General features: G+C 34.3%; 1 protein-coding gene and 2 long non-coding RNA genes across 7 annotated transcripts; 2 read left to right on the top strand and 1 right to left on the bottom strand.

Annotated features, from left to right (window-relative positions):
- The first annotated feature begins 77 nt into the window (after window positions 1-77).
- On the top strand, window positions 78-2107 carry LOC113330782. The gene is made up of 3 exons (XR_003350491.1): window positions 78-328; window positions 791-925; window positions 1697-2107. It is a non-coding gene; the product is annotated as an uncharacterized LOC113330782 (long non-coding RNA).
- A 717-nt stretch (window positions 2108-2824) lies between these two features.
- Window positions 2825-9520, top strand: LOC113330789. 3 transcript variants are annotated; one of them, XR_003350502.1, is made up of 5 exons: window positions 2825-2983; window positions 3400-3735; window positions 4635-4716; window positions 5428-8752; window positions 8865-9520. It is a non-coding gene; the product is annotated as an uncharacterized LOC113330789 (long non-coding RNA). The 3 variants fall into 3 exon arrangements; XR_003350500.1 differs by lacking the exon at window positions 2825-2983 and having other exon boundaries at window positions 2996-3735; XR_003350501.1 differs by lacking the exon at window positions 2825-2983 and having other exon boundaries at window positions 2996-3671.
- Window positions 9521-11740: 2220 nt separating this feature from the next.
- On the bottom strand, window positions 11741-13637 carry LOC113330790. 3 transcript variants are annotated; one of them, XM_026577601.1, is made up of 4 exons: window positions 13593-13637; window positions 13375-13459; window positions 13090-13162; window positions 11741-12511 (listed from the first exon to the last, which is right to left on the bottom strand). In XM_026577601.1, the coding sequence occupies exons 3-4, from the start codon at window positions 13136-13138 to the stop codon at window positions 11964-11966; spliced, it is 597 nt and encodes a 198-aa protein (XP_026433386.1). In that variant the 5' UTR covers window positions 13139-13162; window positions 13375-13459; window positions 13593-13637; the 3' UTR covers window positions 11741-11963. The 3 variants fall into 3 exon arrangements, with proteins under 3 accessions (XP_026433386.1, XP_026433387.1, XP_026433388.1); XM_026577602.1 differs by having other exon boundaries at window positions 13375-13609; XM_026577603.1 differs by having other exon boundaries at window positions 13090-13165; window positions 13336-13609.
- Window positions 13638-13995: the final 358 nt, after the last annotated feature.

Consider the following 13995-nt stretch of genomic DNA (forward strand, 5'->3'; position numbering starts at 1 on the left):
AAAGGACAATCGGCGGTGAATCATTAATCTCCTCATTTATCTTGCTAATAAATGTGAGATGCGTTTTCTTCCAGTAATCAAATCTCAAATTAAATTTTATTTACGAAGCCACTAGGGTTAGGGATAATTTTCACTCTTATTTTGGTTGATCCAGGGTTAGGGTTCCTATTTCGCTATCATTGGTTCGTCTAGGTAGAAAGTGCAGAAATTTAAATAGATGGTGTTTTTAGTAATCTATGTTTCTGTTTCTCCTAAAAATTGCGAATTATTATTAAAAAAATTGTAGGTCACAAGAGTCCGATTGAAGAATTTTATTCTCCCACAAGAGGTAAATATATCTATTTATTGCAGTAATCGGTTCTTCACATTAGTTTCAATGGTAGAATGCTGAAGAATGTTTATTTTTCATGTACCTCAAGATTTAAATTGGTCAGCTACTTTCGAGTTGAAAGTCTATAGATATCTCGAACTCCATCTGAACTTGCAGCATTAGGATCTTGGCCAAATTTTTGGTTGATTTTTATCCTCGGTTCTGTTATTATTTATATGCAAAGTGGTGGCATCAAAATTTTACCTCAACATACACCATTGTTAGGGTTAGAAGAAATTTATATAAACGAAGTACACTACGTGTTAAGATACGAATCTAACATGGTTCGTATGGGAAACATGAAGCTTATCATATGGTACTTGAGATGTCACTTGGGTGTTGAGAATGGTGTTTATTGAATACTATAATTTCCTGTGCCTAAAAATTCTCATACGATGGTTTGATTTCTTTCTTTTGTAGCATCGACCTTTATATTTCAGGATGTAAAGGAGCAGCAATATGGATATGCATCAAGTTTCTCATACCATGCCTCCAGTTATAATAGCCTGATGGTGCTTGGAGAATGGAGATATCAGGTGTTTAGCCTTAGAGAAGGTATAAATCTACAGTTTTGCTCTTACAGTCTCTTTTATGTGAATTAGCTCAAAAACTGAACTCGCCGTCATGAGTCATCTTCTTTAACGTCTGGCATACTTGCATATAGTCCTCTTTTTGTCTTATGTTACTAATAGTTTGGAGTCTTTACCAATAATTCAATCCATTTTGACTCATACTTATTGATGTGTAATTGGCTAAGCCACCTCCATCACATGATTTGATACAACTTTAGCCATCTTAAAAAACACCAAGGATGCCTTCATATTATAAATTCATGATTACACAAGTAGAAAAGTCAAAAAAAAAAAACATTCTTCCAGTTTTGCAATACTTTAAAACAAAGAGACCATGAGAACAGGGAGTAGTCAAATATTGGTTGGATAATTAGACAATTGGGTTTAAAGCCGCTTATTTATGTACCTACTATATGAATTAGTATATGTTAAGAGCAAGATCCATCCACCACGATGGAGTTACAGATTGGTTATCGGCGAACGTATTCTAAGTTCTACCGTTGATAAGCAAATTTGTTTCTTTGATTCGAGCATCAGAATGTTATGTAAGACATCTTCATTTCCGTCAATTTTACGTTTATTAGGTTTTGTCCTGTTGAATAATAAATATACTATATTTGATCTGAGGAGAGTGCTGCTGTATTGTTGCATTTTTTGCTTCTTGCATTTAACTGAGTATGACTTTCACATTCTTAACAACCCAAACTTGGATAGTCCCCAAATAAAATTTCTTACATTCTGAATATTGTTGTAGATGTTTTAGAGATCAGATCACCCACAAATCAGAACTTGATTTCCTCTTTTGGATTAATGATAAAGGTGTACACATAATACTTTGCTCGGTGAAATGAAAGCAGATTTAATATGAGATTATGTGGCAGTTGGGAGTCAGATTTTACTTGGTTTCTCTTTAAATCAATCGGACATAGAGCACATGACTGGCTAAATAGAATGAAGAAGATTTTTAAGGTAGTTTCCCATATTCCTTAGTTGCAACCATGGGTACTGTGTCAAGATGGTATCAAAGGTTTCTTCTGTGGGCCGCGCCATACTGTGCAGGGAGGTTCTTTTTTATGTTGTTGGCATGAGACTCTTATGTCAGTTTATAAAGAGGTGTACAAGTATGATGACTATGACAGCTAACAATTCGAGTTTAATTCTCATATTTTTATGGCATGTTAATACGCACTGTATTATTTTTTTATATGTTTGTGGTAATTTAAAGGCCGCCTGAAACAATGACATAGACAGCCACATGATTTTACTAAGAAAACGTCCGGATGTGGATGTTATCAACTCTGCAACAATAACTGGACCAATAACTTTTCAATAATGACTTTGCTCATCGCCGGACAAAGCTTTCCTCTCCGGCTCTTCTCCGCATTTAATTCCTAGATGATTGTGTATGGGTGCATACAAAAAATCGCCACTACTCGCTGATTGAGGCTGGCCATACAGTTATCTAACAAGTAACAACACGCTGCGTTGCTACCCATCCCACTTCGGGTTCGGGGAACTTCCACATATGATTATATGCCAGATAACTCATTAAAATATGAAAATATGGAACAACAAGATAGAAAGAGTAATAGGCTGAACCAGTGTTACAACATACCAAAAAAATATTTATAGGGAAATTGTTAAATATGTAAAGTAGATAACATTTCGTAGCACAACAACCCAGCATCAACACAAGTCCTGTGCCGTTCATACCCTTGTCTATATTGTAAGGGACAATGGTGTTGGCTATCTATAGTTCAGACATATAAAGGACGGTCCAGATCGATCAACTAATATGTATTTGTACTTTCAAATATGTATTCGTTGGTCCTCATTTATTTTCGTTCAAATATGGAAGACTACATAATTCTTCAAATTAATGTCCGGAGCGTTTCAATGTTTCTCGGCCATCAATGTAAACGAATTTCATTTATAAACCCTAAATATTCTCCACCTTCTTCGCTAGAAGACTACATTATATACTGCGATTTGTACGGTTATGCCTTCAATCCCGTTTTCCTGTTTCAATCTTTTAATCCAGGTATGACTCTCTCTCATTTTGGTTTTATAAAATCAAGGCTTAGTTATTCCTTTCCCCAATTTAGGTTTTATACATATGGGTAATCAGAAATTAGGGTTCTTATTTCATACATTAGCGTGGAATATGCATTTTTTAATTGCAACTTACTATATTGAAAGAATTTCCTGTCTTCCTGGTTCATTTTGGGAAACTCACACCTTTTTTTTCCCTAGAGAACCTGTTCATGGTGTCTGAAGTTATATATTTTACTTTCAAGTATAACCAAATCGTAAATGATCGTATATTAAGATTAAAATTTGGGTTTATAGTGAAAGGTTGTTTTGATGTTCAGGAATGTGGTCTTTAATCAAATCGTAAACGATCATATATTAAGATTAAGATTTGGGTTTATAGTGAAAGGTTGTTTTGATGTTCAGGAATGTGGTCTTTAATCATTTTATAGTGGCAGCATTGGAGCAAAGATGAGATCAACATCAGACAACATTTGCATTTTGAATGGGTAGATAGACTTTTGCACTAATCTCGACAGTGGCTCATGTGTATATCATTTGTTTACCTATGCATTTTGCAGGTAGCAATAGTCCTCATCCATCTCTCACTTCCAAATTCTATTGAAACTAATTGGTCATACGATTAGCATTGGAGCAAAGATGAGATCAACATCAGACAACATTTGCATTTTGAATGGGTATATAGACTTTTGCACTACAGTGGCTCACTGTATATCATTTGTTTACCTATGCATTTTGCAGGTAGCAACAGTCCTCATCCATCTCTCACTTCCAAATTCTATTGAAACTAATTGGTCATACGATTAGCATTCTAATATTGTATGTTCTACATTTTTTTTTAAAACTGTTATGTATGAACCACAAGCTTTAATACATCGAACATTTTTCTCCATATACGTTATGAGTCTCCATTCTTTACCTCAATATGGTCCTTATACCTTTCTTTCTGGAATGATATTTACGTTATTAATTGTGAATGGTGATGGTAGTGGCGATGCGTAGAACGTAGAACAATGAATAAACCAAATACAGAAGATGGGAAGGAAACCCGGTGGAAGCACTAGCCTATCAGTTAGACCCACTCACGGACAATAAATTCTCTTCTCCAGAACATGTTTTTCATTTTGGTTTCTAGCTATATCAACTGTTAATTTTCACTAAGGTGGATTGTTATTTAGGTAGTTTTGAAGTGGTTTTACTTTCTTAACAATGGCATTCGATTTTTTTTAATGGTCGTCATCTCATAGTAGGAGTTGGATGGTATGGTGGGTTATAACTAGCAGTATTCTTACCTACTTCAACTTTGATTAGTTCTTAAAAAAAATATTAGTTTTGCTTCATTTTAAGTTGTATTTGCAATCTTGAATCATTTAGGGTTGATTTAATGTAAGTTACTGGGATTTTATAAGCTAATGCTCTTAATTTTTATTGTTCATGTTAATTTTATTCATTGTATGACATTGTCTGATTTTTTGATGTTTCCATGACAACTTGCACTATAGTTTTCTTTGTTGTTCATGTTAATTCCATTCATGGTATGACATTGTCTGATTCTAAGATGTTTCCATGACAGCTTTCACTATAGTTTTCTTTCAATCGTGTTTCACTTCTTTTCTTTCTTTTATTTTTTTTTGTTGCAGGTAAGATTCCCCTTATATACGCCTACAGAATTTGAGCTGGACATGTTAAACAAGATTATTACTCCTTTCACCATACCATTTGGTAAGTCACAGAAACCTATTATCAAACTGAAAAGTTACTTGAATATTATATATTTGAGCATGTACAGACTACAATTCCAATTGATGAATTCACATTCACTAGCTATAGATATACAAAAGATACCTTGCGAACGGGTATGTGGTGCAATGGCAGCGCATCTGGATTCCGTCCAGAAAGAAACGTGTTGGATTCACGCTATATTCATTCTCCCATTTATGTTTCTGCTGATAGAAAATATTGGTCATGATTCTTACTTGCTTGGAATGGTAACATTTTACATATGAACCAACTTGCTTTGGCGGATTCTAACTGCCTTATTGAAGTTCTTAATTTGTGTTGTACTCTCACTTTGGGATTTCATTTAAAAATTTGACAAATAGGTTTTTGATACCAGGTAACATCTAATTTTTACATTTTATGTTTTTCGGTCACTACTACTCGCTTGAACTTATAACATTGATTTTTGTTTTAAGCTTTGTTCATGTGTTGCTTATGATTTTGATATATATATCATGCACTTCGATTAAACAGTAAAACAACGGAATAAAATTTGCCTTCAACATAAAATTATGAGTTCCCACTTCTCCACATAGAAGTCTTTTTAGGTGTAGTTCTGTCGGAATTATAGCTTCTCCATCTGCTTATGGTATTTTCATAGCCCGACAATGTCAGAAATGGAGCACTTAATAATGTGTGTTTATTGTTAATCAGGTTATTGCAATTGGCATGGGTAGTTTATTGGTTATTTTGTAGATGCGCGATGTCAAAAATGGAGCATAGAGATTAACTATGATAAATCAGAAATGTCTATGAACTCATTCTGGCGATGTCAGAAATGGGGCGTAGAGATTAAGTAAGGTAAATCAGAAATGTCGACGAACTCATTCGATTTATAATGTTTATTGGTTTTGCACTCTGGTTTGTTCGTATAGCCAGCTTCTTCTTTTAACATTTTTATTGGTTGTCTCATTTACAACTGGAATATGGAATACTTTTAAGTTCAAACAAGGAATTTGAGCTGGCACAAGTTGCATCAGTTTATCTGTAACAATGTAAAACAAAGAATTTAATGTTTTAACCTTATGCTAGGAGGTTCTAGCACTTTCTGCGTAGTATACACTCAAAAAGGGGTCCGCCACTTTTCTTTTTTTTGCTGGTCACAGCCAAAAGAGAAGATATTGTTGAGTTAGTTTGTTCAGTTGACAACCGAATCAAAACACTCATAGGCATGTTTTGTGTCAGTTGACATGAGTATGTGTAAGTTCATATGCATCTCAAGTATTTAACAAAAAAAAAAAAAGAGTTGATGTGTTGCATTAAATGTATGACAGTGACCGGGTACATTTTCGTCATTTGTTTTATCATTGGGTAATTGAGTTGTAAACCATTCACATTGTTAGTGATTAAACTACGCATGCAAGAACTTTTGTTACATCTTTCTTTTTTAGAGTAGCGTAGTGAAAGTCATAGTTTCTACTATCTAAAATAGATGAGTTCATACAATAATTAAAAATAAAACAGAATTAAGGATAGTGCATCATGAAAACCAATGCCAACAAATAGGGAGGTGTCTATATGAATTCAGCCATGTCAGTAGACGGTCATATTAGCATGTCATCATGTATCTGTCTGCCCAAGCTTATGAAATGTGAAAAAAAATAACTACATCAACAGACAACAAGACCAACCTATCATTTAGATTGTTGATAAATATACTTTTAATTTTCAATGACAAACAAAGAATACAACTTTTAGGACAGGTTTCTAGACAAATTCATTTTCTTTAAAATACTGCGCATAATTGGATGCTCTCTACTTACTTAGAACGTATTAGTGATGGAGCGAAAGAACAAATAAACAAGGAAGCTTACCCCAAACACGGCACGGGTCGTATCCTAGTATTATAATAAATGACAGTGGTGTTTTTTTATATCGACGACTCTCTATAATTCGGACACATAAAGAATGGTCTAGATTGATTTGTGTCAAATATCTACATTTTGGATACATAAAGAACGGTCCAGATTGGTTCACATTTTGCAACGTCCCAGATCCGGCTTATCTCCCTGTATTTTTTTATCTTTAAGACTGTAATGCCTATCTACGGTAAGCTTATTCGGCTCCACCTTTTACTAGGTTACCAAAATAAATGATACGTTACTCATTAACACCGCCATTATTTCTGTTTAGTAATATGTGCAAATGTTCCACTAGAGAAACCTCAAATCATTCAGGTAAGTTTTTCTGACTTGGGTATTTTTTCAGGGAAATCTCTCTCATTTTGATACTGTCATTTCATATTTTTGTTGGTTTTTTGTTAATTAGTTTTCATTTCATACTTTTCCATAAGCTTTTTCTTGTATTTATTTCGTTTTAGTTACTTTTCCATGAGCTTTTTCTCTGACTGATTGCGTTGTTGTAAATTACCATCCGTCTCAGGTAAAAGTCATTTGAATTCCATGATTTGAAGTGGTTGTCGTTCATATCAATTTTGAGTAAGGATGTTATTTCTTTCACCCAATCTCAACTAAATCCAAATTATGTTACTGTTGATTATAGAAATTCTTTTTGATTTTATTCTCCCCTTGATTAACACGGGTTCTCTCAGTTTTGGAAAAGAGCCACTTAAAAGAATTTATGCAGCAGAATCTTGGCAATATTTATATCCGAGTTATCTAAGCCAAATACACCAAGATTGTCTTTGAGTATGGGAGTGCGTTGGTGTTGGGTCTTGGCTGCCAGCCTGTGAGGAACCTCAACTACCCGTAATCAAAAATTAAATTAAATGAAACATTATTTTTAAGAGTTATCGTATTCCATTACTATTTATAGTTGTACACATATTTCTTTTGCTTTTGCTTTAGAGATCCCTTATTTCTTTTATGTTCAACATTTTCAAAGATTGTTACAGGACTTACGGTGTCTAAAAAAGTTGAGATAGGTAATTTTTGTATGAGTTTGATCGTTCTTTCTTATTTTTCATTTCTTTTGCATTTAGAAGTCATGGACATATATACTGAGATAGCAAACTTAAAATAGGTACCAAGTTGTAGCTAATAATCATTATGGTATATACTTTATTATAAATCTTTGTTGCTTCCCAAGGAGGAAATGAGATTAGTGTGGCTCTGAAATAATGAGATGCACGGTCCTTCACTACTTTATTATTGCTAAATTGTAATATGGTGCATGGCCCTTCATTAATGTGTGATTTGTGGTAGTCAACTAGTTATGGGATGTATATTTCGACTGTCCAGGTTGCGGAAACATTAAGAGTGATGGTAATTGGTGCTCCACTGGCGGATGTTATACATATTGCTCAACGATACAAAAGGATGCAACAAAAAGCTGAAGCTGAGATAATTTTTTCATAGCATTTGGATTTCAAGCATGATATAGATGTAATAAGGATCTTGGATGTTTGAAACTGAGGACTCAAAACGGTTGCTTATATGAATTACCATGGTTCATAGTATCTGAGGGCTTGAAGCAGTATTTTCAGAAAATTATCACTTCATAGTTTAGTGGAGTGTGTCAAATTTACCCACACTGTGAGGTTGAGATACTGTCTCCCCCGATAAATACGTAAAGATAAGACTATGTTATGATCCTTGGGACATCCTTGGTCCATGAGTCCATGACTAATGTTGAGACCTAGAAGAATGTCTTTGGAATTGTTATGCATAAATTTGAAGAATTATGGGTTCCATTCTCACTGTGGGCGTTATTATATATGGTGTCATATTGTTCGAGAGCTCACAAGGATTTTCTATTTTTACCGTCTCTTATCTCATAATATGTTGTTGTCTTACATGTTTTGTTTTATGCAGGGTGCCATCAGGGATACCTTTGCATAACAGAAAGGTTTGATATTTAATCTTCGGAAATGCTTTATACACCGAGCCAAATAAACCGTGATTGCACCGTGTGAGTGGAAAGGGTGGGGCCCACTTCTATCCTTCCGTATCTCGATGCTAAACATGCTATTTTGTGTCCGTGCGATTCTCTCGGTGCACATTTCCGGTGTATTTGTTCGGTGTGTAACTGTGTATAGCAAAACCCTTTAATCTGTTGTGTATAATAATTTAGTTACCATTCTTTAATACTTTTAGTGCTTTGATTATAATTTAAAGTTTGTATAATTGCAGTAAACACGAGCGACAAGCAAAAAACATCTAATACTTTTTGCTTATGCAATGACAACCAATCATCCGTGGGGACATTCTGTCAAAGACACTGACAACGCTTTAAAGCATGACTGTACAAGAGTATGTAGGTGGGTGCATGGCTGCTCAGGAGGTTGATGATATATTGTTAAGAGACTCTAAAACGTTGCTTTGTGGAATCTGACGGAAGAGGTTTGGTTTCATCGTTATCTATTTTGGTAATCGTATACCATGTTAGTGGCCTGTTAACTTCATGCATTTTTTTTTTGAAACTACCATTTTAATTTATTGAAATGTTTTATTTTTACGTGAAAGGACGTAGTTGCACCTCGCGATCCAAATCTTGAAGAGATGCCCGTTTCTAAAGTTATGGTGAGAACCCTGTTTTTGTTATTACACGTCTCGATAGAGCGACTGAAAAGAGAAAAGCTATTTTTGTGGCCACGGTCAATTATATGTCGAGATGCACAAATGCGATAAGAATGAAGGTGTTATTAAAGGTAAAGGATACTTACACGGAGCATGAGACTGGAAACGTATATCTAAAACTACTATTGTAAATAATAAATGAAAACCATTTGGAACCCCTTTTATACCCCATTCCGCACAATGTCCAAATGATTAAACGGTAACCACAGTGATGTTTTAATGAGGAAGAATGCAGTGGACAAGTTATCTTTATTCATATTGTTAATGTTAATTTCTGTGTGTTTCCAATTGAGGCTTGACATTTTCAAATATATTGGTTTATTTTGCAACAACTATGACTCAATGATTATCTCATTACCAATAATTTAACTTGAACCGATTGGAAGAGATTATGGTGCCAATCCTATGTTCTATTGTTTGTACCGAGAATTTAACCTCTTCGAGCTTTTTGGTGCATGTGTGGAGTCAGATTATGGTGACACCTTAATCACTTTACCGGAAGCCTAATTCCACTTGATGTTGATAACACACATCAAAATAGGAAATCATTTCGATTCCGATTAGGGTATCAAATTGTCCATACTCGGCTAAGAATATACAATCGTCACTTAAACAACCAAAGCCCGTGCCGTTACGGCACGGGTCACATCCTAGTATATATATACCAACCCAGCCCAGCTAATCCATATCTAAAAATAAAAGACTAACCTTGGCTCTGCCATACAAAGGACGGCCAACTAATCATAATTTTAACCGAAACATGCTTATATTTCTTAGCTTTTTGCACCACCACAACAGGAATGGAGAGACAGTATAAAATTGAACTCCACATAATGATTAATACCATAGAAGGGAAGGTTACTTTGTCACAAAGCTCCATTTTCTAGAAGCTATTATTATCACTCGATTTAAACTAAATTTTGAGTACTATTATTAGGAGGGAAATATCCGATGCTAGGAGGGAAATAATTTTATTAAAATGGGGTCAATCCATGGTCAAAGACAAATCTTATTCAAATACATATGATTTTTGTAAATGCCAATCGTATCCTTCTTCTACTTTTCTAAAACCACGAAGAACGACTCAAAAGGCATGAATAATCAGCTCAGTTTAAGGCAAAACAAGATTCAATTACTGATCATTAAGCATACATGAATTTATTTTCTATTTTTTGAAGCATTCTTACACGGATGATGTTCTCTACAAATACTATATATGTTTTCTAATTTGTTGAACAATGATTGTCACTAAAACTCACACATAAACCAATATCCAAATCTCCTAGCTTTTGGAAAAACAATAATTCAACCAATCTTCTCCTGCCGCCATTAATATATATTCACCATTCTTGTCTTAATACTCTTAAAATAGCTCTTTACAATTGCTTGATGATCCCTCTTTATATATATTTGAAAGAAAGAAACAAATTCAATTGACATCAATTATTGAATCAGAGTTTAAAACAAAGAGGGAAAGACTAGTGCTTCCGTCGATTGAGGCAAAAGATGAAGATGTACATTGGATGACCCGTCGGGTTTGATAGGTTAATTAGTTTAAGGGGTATTTATGACATTTCATTTAGATTTTATATAGTTTTCCTCCACCAAATTCTAACTCCCTCCCCATAATCCTTCCCTCCTCACATCTATTCTTTCCCTCCTAATAATAACACGTTAAATTTTAATAACTAAAACAACCAAAGCAACATCACAACAGTTTCGTAAATCATGGAACAAATGTAATAAGATAACATGAAATATCGAGTTCTAGCAGGTACATTATGATGAGTTTCGCAAATCATGGGACAAAAACAGTAAGAAGATGGAAAATAAACAAAATCTGGACCTCAACCCTGACATGGAAAATTACGGAAGAAAATAACAATTCCTTAGAGTGGGGATGAACCGATACGTGCTCATTAGGAGACACATTCTGCCTAATGTCCACTCACCAACTAAATTTGGGTCTTTTAATGTTAATAAATGATTGATTTATTGAGTTTCCGATGGTGTATTCAAATACTTCAGTAGGAGCAGCAAGAAGCTTTCTCTGTAACTCTTTTCCGGTGAAGCAATTTGTTGCATCCCATACACTTGAGTACACATTTTTTTATTAACATATACCCAATTTTGCCTCTGAATACAAACCATATAACATACCTAGGTTAATGTGGAGGCTATTTTAGTAATTTGCGCAAAGAGGAAAAATAAAAAAATAAAAATTAGGGTTTCAAGATGTTTGCTTTCTATTTCCTTTTCCCTGTACCGTATTTTTGATTAAACCTTGCCTCCTGAATCTCCGGCAAACATCAAGCACACAAACCGCAGGAACCAAAACAGATTCTCAGAAATCTAGAGTTTCTGCGAGAGAGAGAGAGGGGAGAAGAACAGTAGCCGAAGAAAAGGAGAAAACTTTTTATCCGAACCAAAAATCGTCAACAAAAAATACTTACAACTCAGCAGTGAAATTACTTGAAGTACAATCAAGTAAAAATATTATCTTTACCAGTAGGTATGGCACACAAGCCTTTACTTTTGAAGGACAGTCTGCATTTTTTAGTATTTTATCAAACAAATGCTCGTGGACCACATTTGGTCAGGAAACCTTGAGAACAGTTTCATAAGTTTCGACAATTGCAAGATATTCAACATTCACTGCGCTAGCATTTTTGTCGCTAAAAAGAGCACACAGCACAAATAAAACCCTATCAAACAAATTACATGATCATCATCAAGTGGTGTTCTTCTCTTTTTCTTATTCATAACTTGTATTATTATCTCCATAATCTTCTTCTTGCTCACTGCCGTTGAATGTGATGTTTGTTTGATATCAGAAAAGTACTTGTTGTATAATACGTTGTCATCCATTTCATTTAAATCAAACCATTTTATCAACTTCTGACCTTTTCTGCTTCCAGTCATTTTCATTCCAGTTATAGCATCAAACTTTGCCAGTGTAGACTCTATAAAGTTTTCTCCAAATTTAAATGAACACGGTACTTCGCAATCTCTATCAAAGTAGTTTAAAAGCTTCACAACCCCATGTTTGTTAGTAGTTATTTGTTTCATGTTCTTTGGATTAGCAACATCATATTCATCGTAATACATCATGACAATAACATCGTAAGGCGCTTCCCTAAGATACCTTTCAGCTCTCTTAGACAGTCCTATTGGTTTTATTTCTTTCACCAAATCCTGAACTGCATTATACACATCACACAACAAAACAGCAAGAATCCGTAAGTTGTGTACTTATTAAACACACTCTTTTTAATTGCAAAATCAAAAGCATGGTACAAAGAATGTGTATCTTCCAGGTACACAAACTGAATCATGTGTGACTTAATCTTAGACATTCTACAAGGTGTAACTTTAACTTACACATGCATACGAAGATGTAACTTTAATTTACACAACCAATTTTTTGATGAGTTACACAAGCTAAACACAACCTAAGGCAAGTCAGTGGTGAGATTTTTAATGTGTGGTGTAACTAATAGCTACACAGGCTCATTTGTATGTGTAATTTACAGATACATAGGCTCATTTGTATGTGCAACTTATAGTTACACAATCAATATACAAACCACAAATCAGTCAGTGGTGAGATTTTGAATGTGTAACTTATAGTTACACATGCTCTATTTCTATAGTTACACAGTTTCTATAGTTACACAGGTTATATTCCTATAGTTACGTGGGCTCTATCGCAAAAGAAACATCACAAAACATATACCCCAATAGTAAATGACATATTGAAGTTAAAGAATCATAATACCTGTTATTGTAGGATCCTCTTCAGTTTGATTTCTTTTTCTTCTCGGCATTTTTATTATCGCCTGAATATGAATCTGCTGTGGAAATTATAAGAATATAAATTAGTTGATTTTAAATCTTGAAACCTTAATCAGTCAAACTTAGTTGGGAAACCTTAATTTTCAAAAATAACCACAAAATCAACAGATAAATGAAATCAAAACATCAATCATGATGAAACGAAACATTTGAAAGCAAAAATCCAAACCTAAAACCAGAGAGGAAAAGGAGAAGAGAGAAAACTGGCCTTTCTTCGTTTCCTCTTCTTTCTTCTCAGCAAACAGATCGAGAAACTACTATATCTTTCTAGGTTTGTTCTTCAGGTTTTTCGGCTAGAAGATTTAAACAGGAAGAAGAAGAAAAGATTAAATCAACCAACAAATTCATCGAGAAGATTAAACAGGAAGAAGAAGAAGAAGAAAAGATTAAACATGGAGAAGAAGATTTGCCTGATAGAAAACCTACTTGTTTTTGGTTTTCGTTTTTTGGATCTGAAATTTTTTCTCTCTGCAATTTTTCAGGTGAGATTTGGTTTCTCTCTCTTGAAATGAAAATGAATGTGTATGTGCGAGAGAAAACCTAATTTAGATAGTTATATACTGAAGGTCAATCTGGTCATTTCGACCTCTAATAAAATTTATTTTTAATTAGGGGCCTGATTAAAAACTCTTTTAACTAGGGGACTTATATTATGGGTTATCCATGAGTTGGGCCTTAGGAAAATTTTTCCTATCTAAATTTTCCTGGTCGTCCAAGTCAAATACCCGATCCGGAAGCTGAGGTTTAGTGATTTGCACAAAGACGTTCTTATCTTAGACCTGGACAACAAGGGAAACATGCAGACGCTCACACACATTGGCTCATTGAT

The sequence above is a fragment of the Papaver somniferum genome, unplaced genomic scaffold (assembly GCF_003573695.1).
Source record: "Papaver somniferum cultivar HN1 unplaced genomic scaffold, ASM357369v1 unplaced-scaffold_119, whole genome shotgun sequence".
NCBI classification, from domain to species: domain Eukaryota; kingdom Viridiplantae; phylum Streptophyta; class Magnoliopsida; order Ranunculales; family Papaveraceae; genus Papaver; species Papaver somniferum.